General features: G+C 47.7%; 1 protein-coding gene across 1 annotated transcript in view; it reads left to right on the top strand.

The window, feature by feature from the left end:
• Positions 1-8439, top strand: part of LOC144952225 (serine/threonine-protein kinase 25-like) — a 34567-nt gene extending 26128 nt beyond the window's left edge. The window contains exons 10-12 of the mRNA XM_078882640.1: positions 1375-1449; positions 3511-3647; positions 6913-8439. Of these exons, the coding sequence (XP_078738766.1) occupies positions 1375-1449; positions 3511-3647; positions 6913-6955 (255 nt within the window). The 3' untranslated portion in view covers positions 6956-8439. The remainder of the gene's footprint in view (positions 1-1374; positions 1450-3510; positions 3648-6912) is intronic.
• Positions 8440-24246: the final 15807 nt, after the last annotated feature.

Genomic DNA, 24246 nt, shown 5'->3' with positions numbered 1-24246 from the left:
TCTGGTGATTGCTGCTCACTCAGAGGAGGAGTTGGAGGCGCTGCTGCTGAACCTGGAGCATGCCACTAAGAGGTGGGGCCTTACCATCAGTTCCACCAAAACTAAGCACCTGCCTGGGTATTTTGTACCATCAGACACTCCACCCCCACAATTCCCAATTGGCAATAGGGCAGTTGTGGGGAGAGTGGAGAGTTTCCCATACCTGGGCAGTGTGCTCATGACCGGTTCTGGTTTGACAGCAGAGGTCTCACTCCGAATCAGTCGAGCGGCATTATCTTTTCATCGGCTGCGTAACGCTGTGTGGAAGCTACCTGGTCTATCGCTCCGCACGAAGCTTCAGGTTTTTATTCTTTGGGTCTTTTGGTAAAGTCACGTAGATAGGTTCAAAGAAAATAACAAAAAACTACGACGTTTCGATCGCAACACAAGCGGTCCTATCTACGTGACTTTGCCAAAAGACCCAAAGAATATAAATTCCTGCAGTTATATAAAAGCTTTAAGTCGAGCGGCATTATCTTTACATCGGCTGCGTGACGCTGTGTGGAAGCTACCTGGTCTGTCGCTCCGCACGAAGCTTCAGGTCTTCTCGGCCACGGTCATTCCCTCCCTTCTCTACGCTTGCGAAACGTGGACCCCCCTAATGACGCATCTTCGCCGGTTAGAAACATTTAGGCTGGCCTGCCTATGATCCATCCGGGGTTTAACCTGCAGGCTGGATTGTGTGAGGAGCTCACAAATCCTTGAAAGATCTGGACAAAGTCCCATCGTTGAGCTCCTCCGGCTGGCTGGGTCATGTCGCCCGCACGACCAGCCACCGCATGCCTAAACAGCTTCGGTTTGGCTGCATAGAGGGGGCTAAACGGGCATGGCAGGGACTATAGAAGAGAGATGGAGTGATGTGGTACAGGAGGACGTGGAGCTGAGTGGACTTGCCGATGACCGGTACCAGCGGTGTCAAGATCGGCCTCTGTGGAGGAGGCTCGTGAAGGACGCTACTGGGCAGTTGGAGGCAGTCACTCTCCAACAACAACGGAGGGCGGAGGATCGACGCTCACAACAACGAGCGGAGCGCCGGGTGGCTAAAGCACAGCAAGTTGGCACAGTAGGGGGCACAGGTGGTGCATCGGCCAGTTATCTCAGTCAGTCGACCCATGGCACCTGCCTGGGGTCTGTCCTGTGACCTCCTGCCAGCGGGCGTTCGACACTTCACGTGGCCTTAAAGTGCACATAGCCTGGCACAGGTGACGTGGCGACATCACCGCCACGTAGTGGCGAATGGCGGTTGTTGTTGTTGTTGTTGTGTGTGACGTGCTCGCCCTAACAGTCTGTTAAAGCTCCACGGTTGACCTTTGTCTTCTCTGCGTGATAATTCAGCCTGAAGAGAAACCGGTGGTACGGCAACCAAAGTCTGAGAGTTTGTACAGCCTGCTCACCCCGCTATTCACACAGGTGAGACACGGCCACCGTGACCCCACCAACACGGCCACTGTGACCCCACCAACACGGCCACTGTGACCCCCCAACATGGCCACTGTGACCTCACCAACACGGCCACTGTGACCCCACCTACACGGCCACTGTGAACTCACCAACATGGCCACTGTGACCCCACCAACACGGCCACTGTGACCCCACCAACATGGCCACTGTGAACTCACCAACACGGCCACCGTGACCCCACCAACACGGCCACTGTGACCCCACCAACATGGCCACTGTGAACTCACCAACATGGCCACCGTGAACCCACCAACACGGCCACTGTGACCCCACCAACATGGCCACTGTGAACTCACCAACATGGCCACTCTGACCTCACCAACACGGCCACCGTGACCCCACCAACATGGCCACTGTGACCCCACCGACACGGCCACTGTGACCTCACCAACACGGCCACCGTGACCCCACCAACATGGCCACTGTGAACTCACCAACACGGCCACCGTGACCCCACCAACACGGCCACTGTGACCCCACCAACACGGCCACTGTGAACTCACCAACACGGCCACTGTGACCCCACCAACACGGCCACTGTGACTCCACCAACATGGCCACTGTGACCTCACCGACACGGCCACCGTGACCCCACGAACACGGCCACTGTGACCCCACCAACATGGCCACTGTGACCCCACCGACACGGCCACTGTGAACTGACCAACATGGCCACTGTGAACTGACCAACATGGCCACTGTGAACTCACCAACACGGCCACTGTGAACCCCACCAACATGGACACTGTGACCTCACCAACATGACCACTGTGACCCCACCAACACGGCCACTGTGAACTCACCAACACGGCCACTGTGACCCCACCAACACGGCCACTGTGACCCCACCAACACGGCCACTGTGACCCCCCAACATGGCCACTGTGACCTCACCAACACGGCCACTGTGACCCCACCTACACGGCCACTGTGAACTCACCAACATGGCCACTGTGACCCCACCAACACGGCCACTGTGACCCCCCAACATGGCCACTGTGACCCCCCAACACGGCCACTGTGACCCCACCAACACGGCCACTGTGACCCCCCAACATGGCCACTGTGACCCCACCAACACGGCCACTGTGACCCCACCAACACGGCCACTGTGAACTGACCAACACGGTCACTGTGAACCCACCAACATGTGCACGTGTGTGTGTGTGTGTGTGCGTGCGTGTCAGTGTGTGTGTGTACGTGTAGGAGCGGTAGTGTAGTGGTTAGTGATACGCTGCGCTACGAACGCAGCCACCCGAGTTCGATACCCGCTCATGACCAACATCAGCGAGGATTATCTGAACCGGTTCTGGGCCTCCCCTAGGTCGACTCAAATGAGTAGCTGGTGTAGCGATGTGCAGTAAACATCGCCCCTGGGGAGACAAAGGCGGCCGGGCGTGGTGCTGGCCACCTACTCCCTCGTGTGCCGTGCCGGCCTTCATAGGTGCTCGCTAACAGCACTTGCCTCTACAGTCTGTTAATAAGGCTATATGGGGGATATTTGTTTTTGTAGGTGCGTGTGTGCGTGTGTGTGGTGCGTGTGTGTGCGTGTGTGGTGCGTGTGTGTGTGCGTGCGTGTGTAAGTGCGTAATGTGTGTGTGGTGTGTGTGTGTGTGCGTATGTGGAACGTGTGTGTGGTGCATGTGTACGTATGTAATGTGTGTGTGTGGTGTGTGTGTGTAACGTGTGTGTGTGTGCGTGTGTGTAATGTGTGGCGTGTGTGTGTAATGTGTGTAGTGTGTGTGGTGCGTGTGTGCGTGTGTTTAATGTGTGTGTGTGTAGTGTGTGTGGTGCGTGTGTGCGTGTGTTTAATGTGTGTGTGATGTGTGTGTGTGTAATGTGTGTAGTGTGTCTGGTGCGTGTGTGTGTGTAATGTGTGTCTGGTGTGTGTGTTTAATGTGTGTCTGGTGCGTGTGTGTGTGTAATGTGTGTAGTGTGTCTGGTGCGTGTGTGCGTGTGTTTAATGTGTGTGTGGTGTGTGTGTAATGTCTGTGTGGTGTGTGTGTGTAGCTGAGAGACCGGAGGGCGCGCACGGGCGAGGCTGTGGGGGCCCTGGAGGAGCTCCTCGTGGCGTTCTCCCTCGCCGAGGAGGCGTCCCCCGGGATCGCCGACCGCCTCGTGTCGGCCATCGTGTCCCGCGTGCACAGGTACACACACACAGGTACACACACACGTACACACACACACACGTACACACACACACACAGGTACACACACACGTACACACACACACACGTACACACACACACACAGGTACACACACACACGTACACTACACACACATACACACACACACAGGTACACACACACACAGGCACACACACACACAGGTACACACACACACGTACACACACACACACAGGTACACACACACACACGTACACACACAAACACACGTACACACACACACGTACACACACACACACGTACACACACACACACACAGGTACACACACACACGTACACACGTACACACACACACACGTACACACACACACACGTACACACACACACAGGTACACACACACAGGTACACACACACAGGTACACACACACACAGGTACACACACACACACACAGGTACACACACACACACAGGTACACACACACAGGTACACACACACAGGTACACACACACAGGTACACACACACACACACACAGGTACACACACACACACACACAGGTACACACACACACACAGGTACACACACACACAGGTACACACACACAGGTACACACACAGGTACACACACACACACAGGTACACACACACACACACACAGGTACACACACACACACAGGTACACACACACAGGTACACACACAGATACACACACACACACAGGTACACACACACACAGGTACACACACACACGGACACACACGTTCACATGTACACGCACGCACAGACACGCACGCACAGACACACACGCACAGACACACGTACACACGCACGGATATACACATATGCACGTACACACGTCCAAGTGTACACGCACACACGCATGCAGGGACACACGTAAACACACACCAATATACGTGCACACACATATACGTACACATATGCATGGACGCACGCATGTACACATACACATGTACACGTGCACACGTACGCACGGACAAACGCACGTACACACGCACGCGTGTACACATGTATGTGTGTGTTGGCACAGTAGGGGGCACAGGTGGTGCATCAGTCAGTCATCTCAGTCAGTCGACCCGTGGCACCTGCTGGGTCTGCCCCGTGACCTCCTGCCAGCGGGCGTTCGACACTTCACGTGGCCTTAATGTGCACCTAGCCTGGCACAAGCGCCGTGGTGATGTTACCGCCCCTGAGAGAGGGATGGCGGTTGTTGTGTGAGTGGAGTGGTAGTGTAGTGGTTAGCACCACGCTGCGCTATGAACCTGGCGACCTCGGTTCGATTCCCACTCATCGCCAACACCACTGACGATTATCTGAACCGGTCCTGGGCTTCCTCTAGGTCGACTCAGCCTCACATTAGTACCTGATGCGGTGTGTAGTAAACATCGCCACTGGGGAGACAAAGGTGGCCGGGCGTGGTGCTGGCCACCCACCCCCTCGTGTGCCGTGCCGGCCTTCATAGGTGCTACTCGCTAACAGCACTTGCCCCTACAGGCTATACGGGGGATCTTTGTCTTTGTAGGTGTGTGTGTGTGTAGGCACACTCACTCCTACACACACAACAAGTTATGTTAGCGAGCACTCTCACACACATACACACACACACTCATACACACACACTCATACACACACACTCATACACACACTCACTCATACACACACTCACACACATACACTCACTCATACACACAACAACCGCCATTCGCCACTATGTGGCGGTGACGTCACCACGACGCTTGTGCCAGGCCATACACACACACACTCATACACACACTCACTCACACACACACTCATACACAAAGATAAAAGACAAAGATCCCCCGTGTAGCCTTAACAGACTGTAGGGGCAAGTGCTGTTAGCGAGCACCTATGAAGGCCGGCACGGTACACGAGGGGGTGGGTGGCCAGCACCACGCCCGGCCACCTTTGTCTCCCCAGTGGCCATGTTTACTACACACCGCTACACCAGCTACTCATTTGAGGCTGAGTCGACACACACTCACTCTCTCATATACACACACACACTCACACACACACTCACTCATACACACTCACACACTCACTCATATACACACACTCACTCACTCATACATACACACTCTCTCATACACTCACTCATACACACACACTCCCTCATACACACACACTCACTCACACACTCACTCACACACTCACTCATATACACACACTCACTCACTCATACATACACACACACTCATACACACACACACTCACTCATATACACACACACACACTCACACACACTCTCATACACACACACTCACTCACTCATACATACACACTCACTCATACACACACACACTCACTCATATACACACACACACATTCACACACACTCTCATACACACACACTCACTCACTCATACACACACACTCACTCATATACACACACACACACTCACACACACTCTCATACACACACACTCACTCACTCATACATACACACTCACTCATACACACACACTCACTCATATACACACACACACACTCACACACACTCTCATACACACACACTCACTCACTCATACATACACACGCACTCATACACACACACACTCACACACACTCTCATACACACACACACACTCACTCATACATACACACTCACTCATATACACACACACACTCACACACACTCTCATACACACACACACACACTCACTCATACATACACACTCACTCATATACACACTCTCTCATACACTCACTCATACACACACACTCCCTCATACACACACACTCACTCACACACTTACTCACACACTCACTCATATACACACTCTCTCATACACACACACTCACACACTCACTCATATACACACTCTCTCATACACACACACTCACACTCACACACACACTCATACACACACACTCACACACACTCATTCATATACACACTTTCTCATACACTCACTCATACACACACACTCACACACTCACTCATACACACACACTCATATACACACTCTCATATACACACTCTCTCATACACACACACTCACACACTCACTCATACACACACACACACTCATACACACACACTCACTCATATACACACTCTCTCATACACACACACTCACTCATACACACATTCACACACACACACACTCACTCATACACACATTCACACACACTCTCATACACACATTAACATACACACTCACTTATACACACATTAACACACACTCACTCACTCACACACTCACTCACACACACCCACTAACTCACTCACTTTTTCTGTCCGCAGTTTTTCCACCAGCGAGCTCCCCCAGGTGACCTCTGCCACCTGAAGGTCACCGTGGTCAAGAGGTCGCGACCTGCTGCCCTTCCCTCGTCGCTCCATCACCGCCATCCACCACCCTCATCGCCTCTTCACCCCTCGTGTACCACCGCTGTGTCTACCCCGTGGTGATGGTGACGTAGCCACCCCCCGTGTACCCCTGCTGTGTCTACCCCCGCGGTGTGTGGCGTGTGTACCCCGTGGTGATGGTGATGGTGATGGTTCACGCCGAGAGACGGAGAGAGGAACATGTTGGGGTATGTTGGGTAGGAACATCATCACCAACATCATCACCACGTGGTAGAAACATCATCATCAATATCATCACCACGTGGTAGAAACATCATCACCACGTGGTAGAAACATCACCATCATCATCAGGTGGCAGGGACATCGTCATCACCACGTGGCAGGGACATCACCACACTGATGATCACCTTTATGATGACGATGTCTCTATCCCACGGTGTATCCCACATCCCCCCCCCAACTGCCTCTCAGTGCAATCATCACCATGGTCTCTCTGCGCCGCTGTACGGCAGCAGCAGCAGCAGCAGCGGCGGCGGCTTTTGGATAAAGCGTCGAACGAAGGTGGTGGTCGGCGGATCGGCATCGCGCGGCGCTTTCGAAGGCGCTTCTGCGGCCGTCTGGAACGCTCTCTTCCTATATGAGGCAGCCCACTGGGAGCTACAATGCACTTTTTAAATTGTCATTTAGATTAAAAACTACTTTCTTTTAGAGCTGCTGTTTGTGTTTGGTTTGTTATCCCCCCCCTCCCCACGCACCTTCGATTAGCAACGGCTGGCTACTCACTGTGCAAAAAAGTTCAACATACATATGAGTATGGGTCTCTCTGGGTCTCTGTGGGTTTCTAAGGTTATGTGTGAGTCTGTGGGTCTCTCTGGGTCTCTGTGGGTCTCTTCCTTCTGATATTAGGAAGCTACTGGGAGCTGCAATGCACTTTTAAATTATCATCCAGATTGACAAACTAAGTTCTCTAGAACTGCTTCTTGTTGTTGCATAGTTTGTTGTCCTTCCCCAGCCCCGTGCCTCCATGCTGCCATTGCAACGACGATTATGCGGTTGCAGGCGACCGGGTTCTGCAACCGATTTGGTTGCACGCAACTGATTTGGTTGCACGCAACCGATCTTCTTGCGCCCAACAGAGACAAATAACCGCTTCGGTTGCAGGCGACCGATTTAGTTGCACGCAACGGATCGTTTTTTGCGCGCAACGAGAGTCAACCAATTTGGTTGCGGGCGACTGAGTTGCAAGCAACTGATTTAGTTTTCCACGCGAGCCGATTTTGGTTGGACGCAACCGATTTTACTTGCACGCAACCGGATTTAGTTGCACGCAACTGATCGGGTTGCGATGTTGACGACGACGACTATGATGATGTTCCTATCACCGAGTTGGCGTCGTCTGCGTGTGTTTTTACACCAACTCGCTTCTGTGTATTTGTAACGCCCAATAATAATAAAAACCTACATCGCTTCCCTTAACGTGCGTGTGCCTGTGTGTACGTGTTTGTGTGTGCCTGTGTGTGTGTGCCTGTGTGTATGCCTGTGCGTGCCTGCATGTGTGTGTGTGTGTGCCTGTGCGTGCCTGTGCGTGTGTGCCTGCCTGTGGTGGTGGTGGCTGTGGTGGTTGAACAGTGTGGAGGTGGTTGTGGTGGTTGTTGAACACCGTTGTGTTGTGACTTCTCTGTTCACAAGGGTTCTGGTCAACTAGTCAATGAAATTACTTGATAGCAGCAGCAATGGGCTCTCCTTTGTCTCCTGTGATTGCGAATTTGTCCATGGAAGATTTTGAAGCAAAAGCTTCAAGCACACTAACCCCCTCTGCTTGGTTTAGATATGTGGATGACACATTGGTGGTCTGGCCACACGGCAAAGATACACTTAACACATCTATAAATCGTCTCAACTCATAAAACCCATCCATCCAGTTCATCATGGTGGCCAAAATGGTGAATTAACTTTACCAAAGTAAAATGCACAACTGACGCCTACTCTGAATGCAGTCACACTACCATCACCCTGCACAGACATCCTCTCTCATAAATCGGGTTAAGAAAGTGTCAGATGGTGATCGTTTGAGAAGTGAAATTAAACATGTTAAAGAAGTGCTGCAATTGATTGGTTACAATGATGCACAAATCAACAGAACATTGAATGCCAAAACCAAATCAAATAACACGAGCGTTGAAACTGACCAAGTAAATGTATCGATTTAAAGCTTTCGTGACTGCAGGGATTCATCTTCTTGGTTCTTTCGGTAAAGTCACGTAGAAGGGAAGTAATAAAATAATACAAATAAAACACAATAAAATAATAATCACGACGTTTCGGCAAGCAGCCGTCTTCACCTGCAGACGGCTGCTTGCGTTGTAGCCGAAACGTCGTGAGAATTATTTTATTGTGTTTTATTTTTATAATTTTATTACTTCCCTTCTACGTGACTTTACCGAAAGAACCAAGAAGACAAGTAAATGTAGCTATTAGAATATCATACGTTGCAGGAGTAACCGACAATCTTGCCAGATTCTTGGGGAAATCTAAACATCCGAGTCAGATTTGGCACGGTACATAAAATACAGAAACTAATATCGGGTACGAAAGATGTATTATTATCAAAGCTATCAGAAGAAGGTGTGTTACCGGATCCATTTGTTCTTGTGGCAAGCGCTGTGTTGGGCAAACAGGACGAATGCTCAGCACGAGACGAAAAGAACAGCAAATAAATATGAAATACTCCCTAAATACAACTGTCGGCAAAGGCAGAACACCCGGGCCAACCAGGACACTCAATTGATTTTGATAACCCTGAAGTTCTGTGCAAAACTAGTGGCCAAGGCTAATCAGAGAATCTATCGGAAATTGAGAGAAATAAAACAAAATTAACCCGTAAAAACAAAGTTTTTCACTATAAATCCTTTATATGCGTGGCATCGGTTTTATTTTATTATTCATTTCTGTTTTTTCTTGAGTAAGAGTTTCATTTTTATCACATTGGTATTTTAAAGTAAATATGAAATTTTTTTTTTCCTAAAAAGTGGAAAATTTTGGAAAAAAATTTTCACGAAAATAAATAGTCACGTACAAGGAGTCTGTGTGCAAAATGTTAGCTCGATTGGATCACGGGAAGAGGGTTAAACAACGACCGAAAGATTTTGCACGGTCGTAAGCACGCAAGCAAGCAAGCAAGTGAACTTAATATAAAGGATTTAATAATCTTTAACCGTTCGGATGGCCACGGGTAAAGTGCTGCTTGGAAGTTAATCGTCAAGTAAAACATCGTCTAAACGCATACCGATACAGGTCACCATGCATCACTGGAGATTAGGGGCCGTCAATAAATGACGTCACGCACCTGGGGGGGGGGGGGGTGAGACATTTGTGACGATGTATGACAAGGGGGTGGGGGTTGAGAAATGTGACGTCACATCAAAATGCGCAACTTTAAATGAATATAGACAACACGTTCTACTTAATTAAATAGACTTTTTAATAAATGTTTTCTCCTACATCAGAGTGCAGCGCCACATTCAATAAGCACTACAATGACAATAGTTTAAAGCGATTTGAAGCATGTTTTTTTGGGGGGGGGGGCAGAGCTTTGTGACGTCATATTTGAGGGGGGAGGGTCTGACTTTTTGTGACGCCATGTGACAAGGAGGGGGGGGCAAAAATCGTCCAAAATCACGTGACGTCATTTGTGCACGTCCCCTTACCTGTGCGCATACAATCCATTGTGATTTATATGCATTCACTAACGCCCCCTCAAATTTCGATTTAAAGCTTTCGTGACTGCAGGGATTCATCTTCTTGGTTTTTTCGGTAAAGTCACGTAGAAGGGAAGTAATAAAATAATAAAAATAAAACATAATAAAATAATATAAAATAAAACATAATAAAATATTATATTATTTTATTATGTTTTATTTTTATTATTTTATTACTTCCCTTCTACGTGACTTTACCGAAAAAACCAAGAAGATTAACGCCCCCTCCTTCACACGTGACGGGCTCACAGCTGACGTCATCACATCTACGCTTCTATTTCAGGAACGAAACAGGAGGATTTCTCCACAAATCTGGCTCTTCCCCTGATGATGGCAGTTGTCATTACTGGCGAAACGTCGGACTATGATTGTAAATGTTGTGGATTTGCTCCAACACACGTGTGTGCTGTACTAGTGCAGTGAGTCACTCGGAGACACGAGTTAGGAGACGTTTATTCTATACACAACATAACACCGTTACACACGTCACTACAATATGTCTGTCTCTTAGACACCGTTACACACGTCACTGCAATATGTCTGTCTCTTACACACCGTTACACACGTCACTACAATATGCCTGTCTCTTACACACCGTTACACACGTCACTACAATATGCCTGTCTCTTAGACACCGTTACACACGTCACTGCAATATGTCTGTCTCTTACACACCGTTACACACGTCACTACAATATGTCTGTCTCTTAGACACCGTTACACACGTCACTACAATATGTCTGTCTCTTAGACACCGTTACACACGTCACTGCAATATGTCTGTCTCTTACACACCGTTACACACGTCACTACAATATGTCTGTCTCTTACACACCGTTACACACGTCACTACAATATGTCTGTCTCTTACACACCGTTACACACGTCACTACAATATGTCTGTCTCTTACACACCGTTACACACGTCACTACAATATGTCTGCCTCTTACACACCGTTACACACGTCACTACAATATGTCTGTCTCTTGCACACCGTTACACACGTCACTACAATATGTCTGTCTCTTACACACCGTTACACACGTCACTACAATATGTCTGTCTCTTACACGCCGTTACACACGTCACTACAATATGTCTGTCTCTTACACACCGTTACACACGTCACTACAATATGTCTGTCTCTTACACACCGTTACACACGTCACTACAATATGTCTGTCTCTTACACACCGTTACACACGTCACTACAATATGTCTGTCTCTTACACACCGTTACACACGCCACTACGATATGCCTGTCTCTTACACACCGTTACACACGTCACTACAATATGTCTGTCTCTTACACACCGTTACACACGTCACTACAATATGTCTGTCTCTTACACACCGTTACACACGTCACTACAATATGCCTGTCTCTTACACACCGTTACACACGTCACTACAATATGTCTGTCTCTTACACACCGTTACACACGTCACTACAATATGTCTGTCTCTTACACACCGTCACACACGTCACTACAATATGTCTGTCACTTAGACACCGTTACACACGTCACTACAATATGTCTGTCTCTTACACACCGTTACACACGTCACTACATTATGTCTGTCTCTTACACACCGTTACACACGTCACTACAATATGTCTGTCACTTACACACCGTTACACACATCACTACAATATGTCTGTCTCTTACACACCGTTACACACATCACTACAATATGTCTGTCACTTATACACCGTTACACACGTCACTACAATTTGTCTGTCTCTTACACACCGTTACACACGTCACTACAATTTGTCTGTCTCTTACACACCGTTACACACGTCACTACAATATGTCTGTCTCTTACACACCGTTACACACGTCACTACAATATGTCTGTCTCTTACACACCGTTACACACGTCACTACAATATGTCTGTCTCTTACACACCGTTACACACGTCACTACAATAAGTCTGTCTCTTACACACCGTTACACACGTCACTACAATATGCCTGTCTCTTACACACCGTCACACACGACACTACAATATGTCTGTCTCTTACACACCGTTACACACGTCACTACAATAAGTCTGTCTCTTACACACCGTTACACACGTCACTACAATATGCCTGTCTCTTACACACCGTTACACACGTCACTACAATATGTCTGTCTCTTACACACCGTTACACACGTCACTACAATATGTCTGTCTCTTACACACCGTTACACACATCACTACAATATGCCTGTCTCTTACACACCGTTACACACGTCACTACAATATGTCTGTCTCTTACACACCGTTACACACGTCACTACAATATGTCTGTCTCTTACACACCGTTACACACGTCACTACAATATGTCTGTCTCTTACACACCGTTACACACGTCACTACAATATGTCTGTCTCTTACACACCGTTACACACGTCACTACAATATGCCTGTCTCTTACACACCGTTACACACATCACTACAATATGCCTGTCTCTTACACACCGTTACACACGTCACTACAATATGTCTGTCTCTTACACACCGTTACACACGTCACTACAATATGTCTGTCTCTTACACACCGTTACACACGTCACTACAATATGTCTGTCTCTTACACACCGTTACACACATCACTACAATATGTCTGTCTCTTACACACCGTTACACACATCACTACAATATGTCTGTCTCTTACACACCGTTACACACGTCACTACAATATGCCTGTCTCTTACACACCGTTACACACGTCACTACAATATGTCTGTCTCTTACACACCGTTACACACGTCACTACAATATGCCTGTCTCTTACACACCGTTACACACGTCACTACAATATGCCTGTCTCTTACACACCGTTACACACGTCACTACAATATGTCTGTCTCTTACACACCGTTACACACAGACTACAATATGTCTGTCTCTTACACACCGTTACACACGTCACTACAATATGTCTGTCTCTTACACACCGTTACACACGTCCCTACAATATGTCTGTCTCTTACACACCGTTACACACGTCACTACAATATGTCTGACTCTTACACACCGTTACACACGTCACAACAATAAGTCTGTCTCTTACACACCGTTACACACGTCACTACAATATGCCTGTCTCTTACACACCGTTACACACGTCACTACAATATGTCTGTCTCTTACACACCGTTACACACGTCACTACAATATGCCTGTCTCTTACACACCGTTACACACGTCACTACAATAAGTATGTCTCTTACACACCGTGACACACGTCACTACAATATGTCTGTCTCTTACACACCGTTACACACGTCACTACAATATGTCTGTCTCTTACACACCGTTACACACGTCACTACAATATGCCTGTCTCTTACACACCGTTACACACGTCACTACAATATGTCTGTCTCTTACACACCGTTACACACGTCACTACAATATGTCTGTCTCTTACACACCGTTACACACGTCACTACAATATGCCTGTCTCTTACACACCGTTACACACGTCACAACAATATGTCTGTCTCTTACACACCGTTACACACGTCACTACAATATGTCTGTCTCTTACACACCGTTACACACGTCACTACAATATGTCTGTCTCTTACACACCGTTACACACGTCACTACAATATGCCTGTCTCTTACACACCGTTACACACGTCACTACAATAAGTCTGTCTCTTACACACCGTGACACACGTCACTACAATATGTCTGTCTCTTACACACCGTTACACACGTCACTACAATATGTCTGTCTCTTACACACCGTTACACACGTCACTACAATATGCCTGTCTCTTACACACCGTTACACACGTCACTACAATATGTCTGTCTCTTACACACCGTTACACACGTCACTACAATATGCCTGTCTCTTACACACCGTTACACACGTCACTACAATATGTCTGTCTCTTACACACCGTTACACACGTCACTACAATATGTCTGTCTCTTACACACCGTTACACACGTCACTACAATATGCCTGTCTCTTACACACCGTTACACACGTCACTACAATATGTCTGTCTCTTACACACCGTTACACACGTCACTACAATATGTCTGTCTCTTACACACCGTTACACACGTCACTACAATATGCCTGTCTCTTACACACCGTTACACACGTCACAACAATATGTCTGTCTCTTACACACCGTTACACACGTCACAACAATATGCCTGTCTCTTACACACCGTTACACACGTCACAACAATATGCCTGTCTCTTACACACCGTTACACACGTCACTACAATATGTCTGTCTCTTACACACCGTTACACACGTCACTACAATATGTCTGTCTCTTACACACCGTTACACACGTCACAACAATATGTCTGTCTCTTACACACCGTTACACACGTCACTACAATATGTCTGTCTCTTACACACCGTCACACACATCACTACAATATGTCTGTGTCTTACACACCGTTACACACGTCACTACAATATGCCTGTCTCTTACACACCGTCACACACGTCACTACAATATGTCTGTCTCTTACACACCGTTACACACGTCACTACAATATGTCTGTCTCTTACACACCGTCACACACATCACTACAATATGTCTGTCTCTTACACACCGTTACACACGTCACTACAATATGTCTGTCTCTTACACACCGTTACACACGTCACTACAATATGTCTGTCTCTTACACACCGTCACACACGTCACTACAATATGTCTGTCTCTTACACACCGTCACACACATCACTACAATATGTCTGTCTCTTACACACCGTTACACACGTCACTACAATATGTCTGTCTCTTACACACCGTTACACACGTCACTACAATATGTCTGTCTCTTACACACCGTTACACACGTCACTACAATATGTCTGTCTCTTACACACCGTTACACACGTCACTACAATATGTCTGTCTCTTACACACCGTCACACACATCACTACAATATGTCTGTCTCTTACACACCGTTACACACGTCACTACAATATGTCTGTCTCTTACACACCGTCACACACATCACTACAATATGTCTGTCTCTTACACACCGTTACACACGTCACTACAATATGTCTGTCTCTTACACACCGTTACACACGTCACTACAATATGTCTGTCTCTTACACACCGTTACACACGTCACTACAATATGTCTGTCTCTTACACACCGTTACACACGTCACTACAGAATGTCTGTCTCTTACACACCGTTACACCCGACACTACAATATGTCTGTCTCTTACACACCGTTACACACGTCACTACAATATGTCTGTCTCTTACACACCGTTACACACGTCACTACAATATGTCTGTCTCTTACACACCGTTACACACGTCACTACAATATGTCTGTCTCTTACACACCGTTACACACGTCACTACAATATGTCTGTCTCTTACACACCGTTACACACAAACTACAATATGCCTGTCTCTTACACACCGTTACACACGTCACTACAATATGCCTGTCTCTTACACACCATTACACACGTCACTACAATATGCCTGTCTCTTACACACCATTACACACGTCACTACAATATGTCTGTCTCTTACACACCGTTACACACAAACTACAATATGCCTGTCTCTTACACACCGTTACACACGTCACTACAATATGCCTGTCTCTTACACACCATTACACACGTCACTACAATATGTCTGTCTCTTACACACCATTACACAAGTCACTACAATATGTCTGTCTCTTACACACCGTTACACACAGACTACAATATGTCTGTCTCTAACACACCGTTACACACGTCACTACAATATGTCTGTCTCTTACACACCGTTACACACGTCACTACAATATGTCTGTCTCTTACACACCGTCACACACGTCACTACAATATGTCTGTCTCTTACACACCGTTACACACGTCACTACAATATGTCTGTCACTTACACACCGTTACACACGACACTACAATATGTCTGTCACTTACACACCGTTACACACGTCACTACAATATGCCTGTCTCTTACACACCATTACACACGTCACTACAATATGCCTGTCTCTTACACACCGTCACACACGTCACTACAATATGTCTGTCTCTTACACACCGTTACACACGTCACTACAATATGTCTGTCACTTACACACCGTTACACACGACACTACAATATGTCTGTCACTTACACACCGTTACACACGTCACTACAATATGCCTGTCTCTTACACACCATTACACACGTCACTACAATATGCCTGTCTCTTACACACCGTTACACACGTCACTACAATATGCCTGTCTCTTACACACCATTACACAAGTCACTGCAATATGTCTGTCACTTACACACCGTTACACACGTCACTACAATATGCCTATCTCTTACACACCATTACACAAGTCACTGCAATATGTCTGTCACTTACACACCGTTACACACGTCACTACAATATGCCTGTCTCTTACACACCATTACACACGTCACTACAATATGTCTGTCACTTACACACCATTACACAAGTCACTACAATATGCCTGTCTCTTACACACCATTACACACGACACTACAATATGCCTGTCTCTTACACACCGTTACACACGTCACTACAATATGTCTGTCTCTTACACACCGTTACACACAGACTACAATATGCCTGTCTCTTACACACCGTTAGACACGTCACTACAATATGTCTGTCTCTTACACACCGTTACACACAGACTACAATATGTCTGTCTCTAACACACCGTTACACACGTCACTACAATATGTCTGTCTCTTACACACCGTTACACACGTCACTACAATATGTCTGTCTCTTACACACCGTTACACACGTCACTACAATATGTCTGTCCCTTACACACCGTTACACACGTCACTACAATATGTCTGTCTCTTACACACCGTTACACACGTCACTGCAATATGTCTGTCTCTTACACGCCGTTACACACGTCACTACAATATGTCTGTCACTTACACACCGTTACACACGACACTACAATATGTCTGTCACTTACACACCGTTACACACGACACTACAATATGTCTGTCACTTACACACCGTTACACACGTCACTACAATATGTCTGTCTCTTACACACCGTTACACACGTCACTACAATATGTCTGTCACTTACACACCGTTACACACGACACTACAATATGTCTGTCACTTACACACCGTTACACACGTCACTACAATATGTCTGTCTCTTACACACCGTTACACACAGACTACAATATGTCTGTCTCTTACACACCGTTACACACGTCACTACAATATGCCTGTCTCTTACACACCGTTACACACGTCACTACAATATGTCTGTCTCTTACACACCGTTACACACGTCACTACAATATGTCTGTCTCTTACACACCGTTACACACGTCACTACAATATGTCTGTCTCTTACACACCGTTACACACGTCACTACAATATGTCTGTCTCTTACACACCGTTACACACGTCACTACAATATGCCTGTCTCTTACACACCGTTACACACGTCACTACAATATGTCTGTCTCTTACACACCGTTACACACGTCACTACAATATGTCTGTCTCTTACACACCGTTACACACGTCACTACAATATGTCTGTCTCTTGCACACCGTTACACACGTCACTACAATATGTCTGTCTCTTACACACCGTTACACACGTCACTACAATATGTCTGTCTCTTACACACCGTTACACACGTCACTACAATATGTCTGTCTCTTACACACCGTTACACACGTCACTACAATTTGTCTGTCTCTTACACACCGTTACACACGTCACTACAATATGTCTGTCTCTTACACACCGTTACACACGTCACTACAATATGTCTGTCTCTTACACACCGTTACACACGTCACTACAATATGTCTGTCTCTTACACACCGTTACACACGTCACTACAATTTGTCTGTCTCTTACACACCGTTACACACGTCACTACAATATGCCTGTCTCTTACACACCGTTACACACGTCACTACAATATGCCTGTCTCTTACACACCGTTACACACGTCACTACAATTTGTCTGTCTCTTACACACCGTTACACACGTCACTACAATATGTCTGTCTCTTAGACACCGTTACACACGTCACTACAATATGTCTGTCTCTTACACACCGTTACACACGTCACTACAATATGTCTGTCTCTTACACACCGTTACACACGTCACTACAATATGTCTGTCTCTTAGACACCGTTACACACGGGATAACTATAAACGGGTCAGATCAGCCAACGTGCTGTCTGACCCATGATGTCGTAGACGAAGCACCTCGGGTTCACTTCACCTGCAGACACAGATCGGGGCTTCCCTTTGATCTCTCTCGGCGCACCTTAGCTCCGCCCTCGGCCACGGCTCGTGAACAGGTGTCTTTTATACAGGTGTAGAGGTGTTACGGAGGGCAAACAAACACACCGGGCGTGGTTATGCCCGTACGCCGAGAGGTGCTTACATCCACGTCCGCACCGTTCAGCCTGGGGGGCTAACACGGCGCTGGGATCCCCCCACGGTCCCACCCCTCAGTGGGGGAGTTGCTATATAAGGCGGTGAGCCGGAGGGCTCGGGGTTCAGTGTTCAGCCTTAACCAGTGAAGCAAGAAGACCGGCTAGATAGGCCCTGGGACTCCCCTGGATCGCTGTCCTTCTCAGGACCGACCAGGGCAAGCCAGTGGCGTGCCCCCAAGAGCCCAGAGCCGATGCTCTTGTAAGAGCCGGTCTGGGGACTCAAGATGCCGTAATCCCAGCTTAACCAGGGCTGGGTTAGCTAGCCTCCCCTAGCCCTGTACTGGAGGACCTAGGAGTAGGCTAGCCGGGACATAGATCGTGTGATCTCCCAGTTAGACGGGTGAAGGGGCCGATACCCCTTCGAGTGTTGTACATCTCGGCCTGTTATGTACGTTATGAGTAATAAATAAGTGTGCCTCCAACTACGTCGTCCAAGTCTCCTGGAACCTACTACACAGGTGACAAGCTGAGATTAGGAGCACTCCCTTTAAGAGTGTGCTCCTAAACTCAGCTCGTTACCTGTATAAAAGACACATGGGAGCCAGAAATCTTTCTGATTGAGAGGGGGTCAAATACTTATTTCCCTCATTAAAATGCAAATCAATTGATAACATTTTTGACATGCGTTTTTCTGAATTTTTTGTTGTTATTCTGTCTCTCACTGTTCAAACAAACCCACCATTAAAATTATAGACTGATCATTTCTTTGTCAGTGGGCAAACGTACAAAATTAGCAGGGGATCAAATACTTTTTAAATCCTTTATATTAAGTTCACTTGCTTGCTTGCGCGCTTACGACCGTGCAAATCTTTCGGTCGTTTTTTAACCCACTTCCCGTGATCCAATCGAGCTGACATTTTGCACACAGACTCGTTGTGCGTGACAATTTATTTTCGTGAACATTTTTTTCCAGAATTTTCCACTTTTTAGGATTTTTTAAAAATATTTAATTACCAATTGCTTAATGGTGGCAGGCAATCATCTGACCCATAGGTGGCAGCCATCTCAAGCCAGAGGACGAGAGGACTCTAGCCGCCGCGCATATAAAGGATTTATAGTGAAAAACTTTGTTTTTACGGGTTTACTTGTTTCCCTCACTGTATGCCCCCTTCCGCCAGCAGCCCGCACCACGCTCCCTCGTGACCAACCACGTGGCATTCACTCGCCGTGCTGGCGGACTGGCTGCTACCCCCGACTCTGCCGGTAGGGCTCGTCAGCCGCTCTCTGCGAGCTCCCAGTCACACGCACCGTGTGGGTCCTGCCTCTAAACCCATAGTTCCTCATTCTACTGCATTTAGCGCGACGCGCCGTAGTGATCCAGTCTACATCACTACACTAGTAATGAATTGGCTTCTGTTTACGTGAGAAACTTCACGAATTGGCTGTGTCGGGTGGTGGCGGGTTTAACGACAAATTTAGAAATAAAATAAATTAGTTTCTAACTACGTGACGTTACCGAAAGAACCAAAGAGTATGGATTCCTGCAGTCACGAAAGCTTCAAATCAAGATTGACACATTTAGATCCACGCGATCTAACCCAAAAAGCATTATGGATGATATTGGTCGCGAAAGCCTCGGTGCTAAACTGAACACAGTGTGGTGGTGGTTGTTGTACACAGTGTGGTGGTGGTTGTTGTACACAGTGTGGTGGTGGTTGTTGATTACAGTGGTGGTGGTTGTTGTACACAGTGTGGTGGTGGTTGTTGTTGATCACAGTGTGGTGGTGGTTGTTGATGATCAGTGTGGTGGTGGTTGTTGATCAGTGTGGTGGTGGTTGTTGTTGATCAGTGTGGTGGTTGATGTTGATCAGTGTGGTGGTGGTTGTTGTACACAGTGTGGTGGTGGTTGTTGTATACAGTGTGGTGGTGGTGGTTGTTGATCACAGTGTGGTGGTGGTGGTTGTTGTACACAGTGTGGTGTGCGTGTGTCTGTGTGTGCTCGCTAACAGCACTTGCCCCAACAGTCTTGTGTGTGTGCGGGGAGCGGTCGTGCAGCGGCGTGCTATGAATCCGGCGACCCAAGTTCGATTCCCACTCACGGCCCACACCCAGTGATGAGTATCTGAACTTGTCGTGGGCCTCCCCTAGGTCGACTCAAACTCAAACGAGTATCTGGTGTCGGTGTGTAGTAAACATCGCCACTGGGGAGACAAAGGCGGCCGTGAATGGTGCTGGCCACAACCCCCCCCGTGTGTCCAAGTGCCGGCCTTCATAGGTGCTGCTCGCTAATAGCACTTGCCCCAGCAACCTGTTATGTCTATACGGGGGATCTTTGTCTGTGTAGGTGTGTGTGTACGTGTGTGTATATATGTAATGTGTGCGTGTGTCTGCATGTATAACGTGTGTACTATGTAACATGTGTGTAGGTATGTAAAGTGTGTGGTGTGTGTGTGTGTGGTGAGTGGGTGAGTTTGTGGGCGAGTGGATTCATGGGTAGGTTAGTGGGTAGCTGAGCGACTTGGTGTGTGTGTTTTGTGACTTGCAGTGTGGTGAGTAGGTGAGTGAGTGGGTGGGTGAGTTGTTGATTCGGTGGGTAGGCGAATGGGTGGCTGAGTGAGTGGGTGGCTGGGTGAGTAGGTGGGTGGGTTGCCGAGTCAGTGGGTGGCTGAGTTGGTGAGTAGGAGGATGAGTGAGGGGTGAGTCGGTGGTGAGGGACTTGGTTAGTAGTTGATTGAGTAGGTGAGTGGGTGGCTGAGTGAGTGGGTGGCTGAGTAAGTAGGCGAGTCGGTGGCTGAGTGAGTAGGTGAGTTGGTGAGTAGTTGCGGGTGATTGAATGAGTGGGTGAGTGACTTAGTGGCTTTTCCCCCACAAAGCGGTAGTGATTTTTATCGATCCCCGGATTAAGTGATGGGAGGATGATTGGCTGAGTCAACGCAACCCCTAAAACCTGGGGTTGAACTTGCGACCTTCTCCTTGCGAGCCGCTTGCTCTGCCCATGACCCAACCTGGTCAGATATACTTATACTGTACATATGTAGTGCTCGTCCCGACACGACAGCTTCTTGTCTTTCCTCGGTTATTTTATTCAATCATATAGTTCCACATTTCTCCCGTCAACACCGCTCAATGTTCCCCCGTACACTACAACCCACAACTCTCCGTCAACATCACTCAGTATTCTTAGGTTTTTTTTCGGTAAAGTCACGTAGGTAAAAAAATAAAATTAATAAAAGTAAAATAAAATTGAATTTTTATATTTTTATTTTACTTTTATTAATGTTAATTTTTTACCTACGTGACTTTACCGAAAACCATGAGAATATGAATCCTTACAGTCACGAAAGCTTCAAATCTAGAAACATCACTCAATGTCCATCCGTACACTCCAACCCACAACTCCCCGTCAACGTCACTCAATGTCCCTCCGCTCTCTGCGCCTGCCTCGCTCGCTCCCCTCTGCTCCCCCGGCGACTCTCCTCTCTGCTCTCTCGCTCCAGCTCGGCTGCTCTTTATCAACTCTGTCGTCCCACTCAGTCGTCTCTCTCTCTCTCCACTGATGCTTCCATTACTCCGCTGCTACTCTAAGCTGTACTCACTATACCCACTGCTACCCTATACTGTACTCACTCTACCCACTGCTACTCTACACTGTACTCACTATACCCACTGCTACCCTATGCTGCACTCACTATATCCACTGCTCCGTCTCTATCCGTTCGTCTCTCGTCCCAGGCACCAACTCCCGTTTCACTCCACCATCTCACACTTTATCCCTGAACCAATTACCCCTAATTAATTAGGTCATCCCCCACGACGCCACTCACCCCAGCCCCCGGTGCCACGTGGCGTTGTTATTCCAGACACGCCGGCGCCAATCTCAGACAACAGCCCCTTTCGTCCAATCAACACCCTGCATCCTCAATTAACCCCAGCCACCTGCAGCCCCCTTAACTATCACGCCACCTTAATTTGTACAACAACAATGGTTAGCCAATGAGCACCCTGTGTCCTTGTTTGCCCTCACTGTCCGCCACGTGCACGCATACCAACCCAGCACGTGACGCGTGTCTCAAGCACTACACATACATACACACTGTAATACATACACACACTGTCTATATACACACACATCTCTCTCTGCTTACGTGTCTGTCTATGTGTCTCCTGTTCTGTGTTTTAATCTCTCTCTTAAATTTAGCAATCTTTGGAAGAACGTAATCAACCAGGTCGGGTGTTGACTGCTATGTTCGCCGACTATCTGTTGTTGTATTGCATTTTATTTCTAAGTTTACTAGGTTTTGTTTTCTCTTTAATTTGTACCTGATAATGATTGCTTGTGTTGCAATCAAAACGTCGTATGCTAGTATTTAATTTATTATTTTCTCTTCCTACGTGACTTTACCGAAATAACCAAAGAGTAATTCCTGCAGTCACGAAAGCTCCAAATCAAGTTTATATATATGTAGTGACATAAGACGTCACTACTGTGTCGGCCCGTACGAGGGCTGGGGGCCCCAAGAGGGTGCCTGGGGGGTCACGTGGTGGAGGGAAGGGAGGCTTGGCCTGGGCAGAGCCGGCCACGCCAAAGCAGATATAAGCGTGGTGTGAACGCAGAGCGAGGCTGTTGTACTGTACTCCAAAGTGAAGACATCATTGGTCGTCAAGTCCCGAGTCGTCGTCCTGGGCCAGGCAGGCCGTTGCCTGCCTGGTCCAGTCTGTGTCGTGTTCCAGAGTGTTAGTGAGTTGAGGAAGGTGGTCACCACCTCATGTACAGTGTTATATTACTTACCGTTAATAAATAGTGTTGCCTCCAAGCAGCGTGTGTGTGCACCTAATTCGAACCCACTACATATACACACACACAATGTGTATATACATGCATATGTAGTGGCGGTACGTGCTGACAAGGGGGGGGATCGTGTGAGAGCGGGTCGGATGTGGCTACATCGCGGTCCGCAGGCAGATGTCCACACCGAGGTCCGCATAGGCCCCGCCCCCTGGAGCGGAGGTCTATTTAGGGCGATGCACAGCAGCACTCGGGGAGTTGATAACCAGTGAAGACAGAAGACGGAGGA

This window comes from Lampetra fluviatilis, chromosome 66 (assembly GCF_964198595.1).
Source record: "Lampetra fluviatilis chromosome 66, kcLamFluv1.1, whole genome shotgun sequence".
Classification (NCBI taxonomy): Eukaryota; Metazoa; Chordata; class Hyperoartia; order Petromyzontiformes; family Petromyzontidae; genus Lampetra; species Lampetra fluviatilis.
Note: the sequence above shows the minus strand (reverse complement) of the source record. Positions and strands in the feature narration are given on the sequence as shown.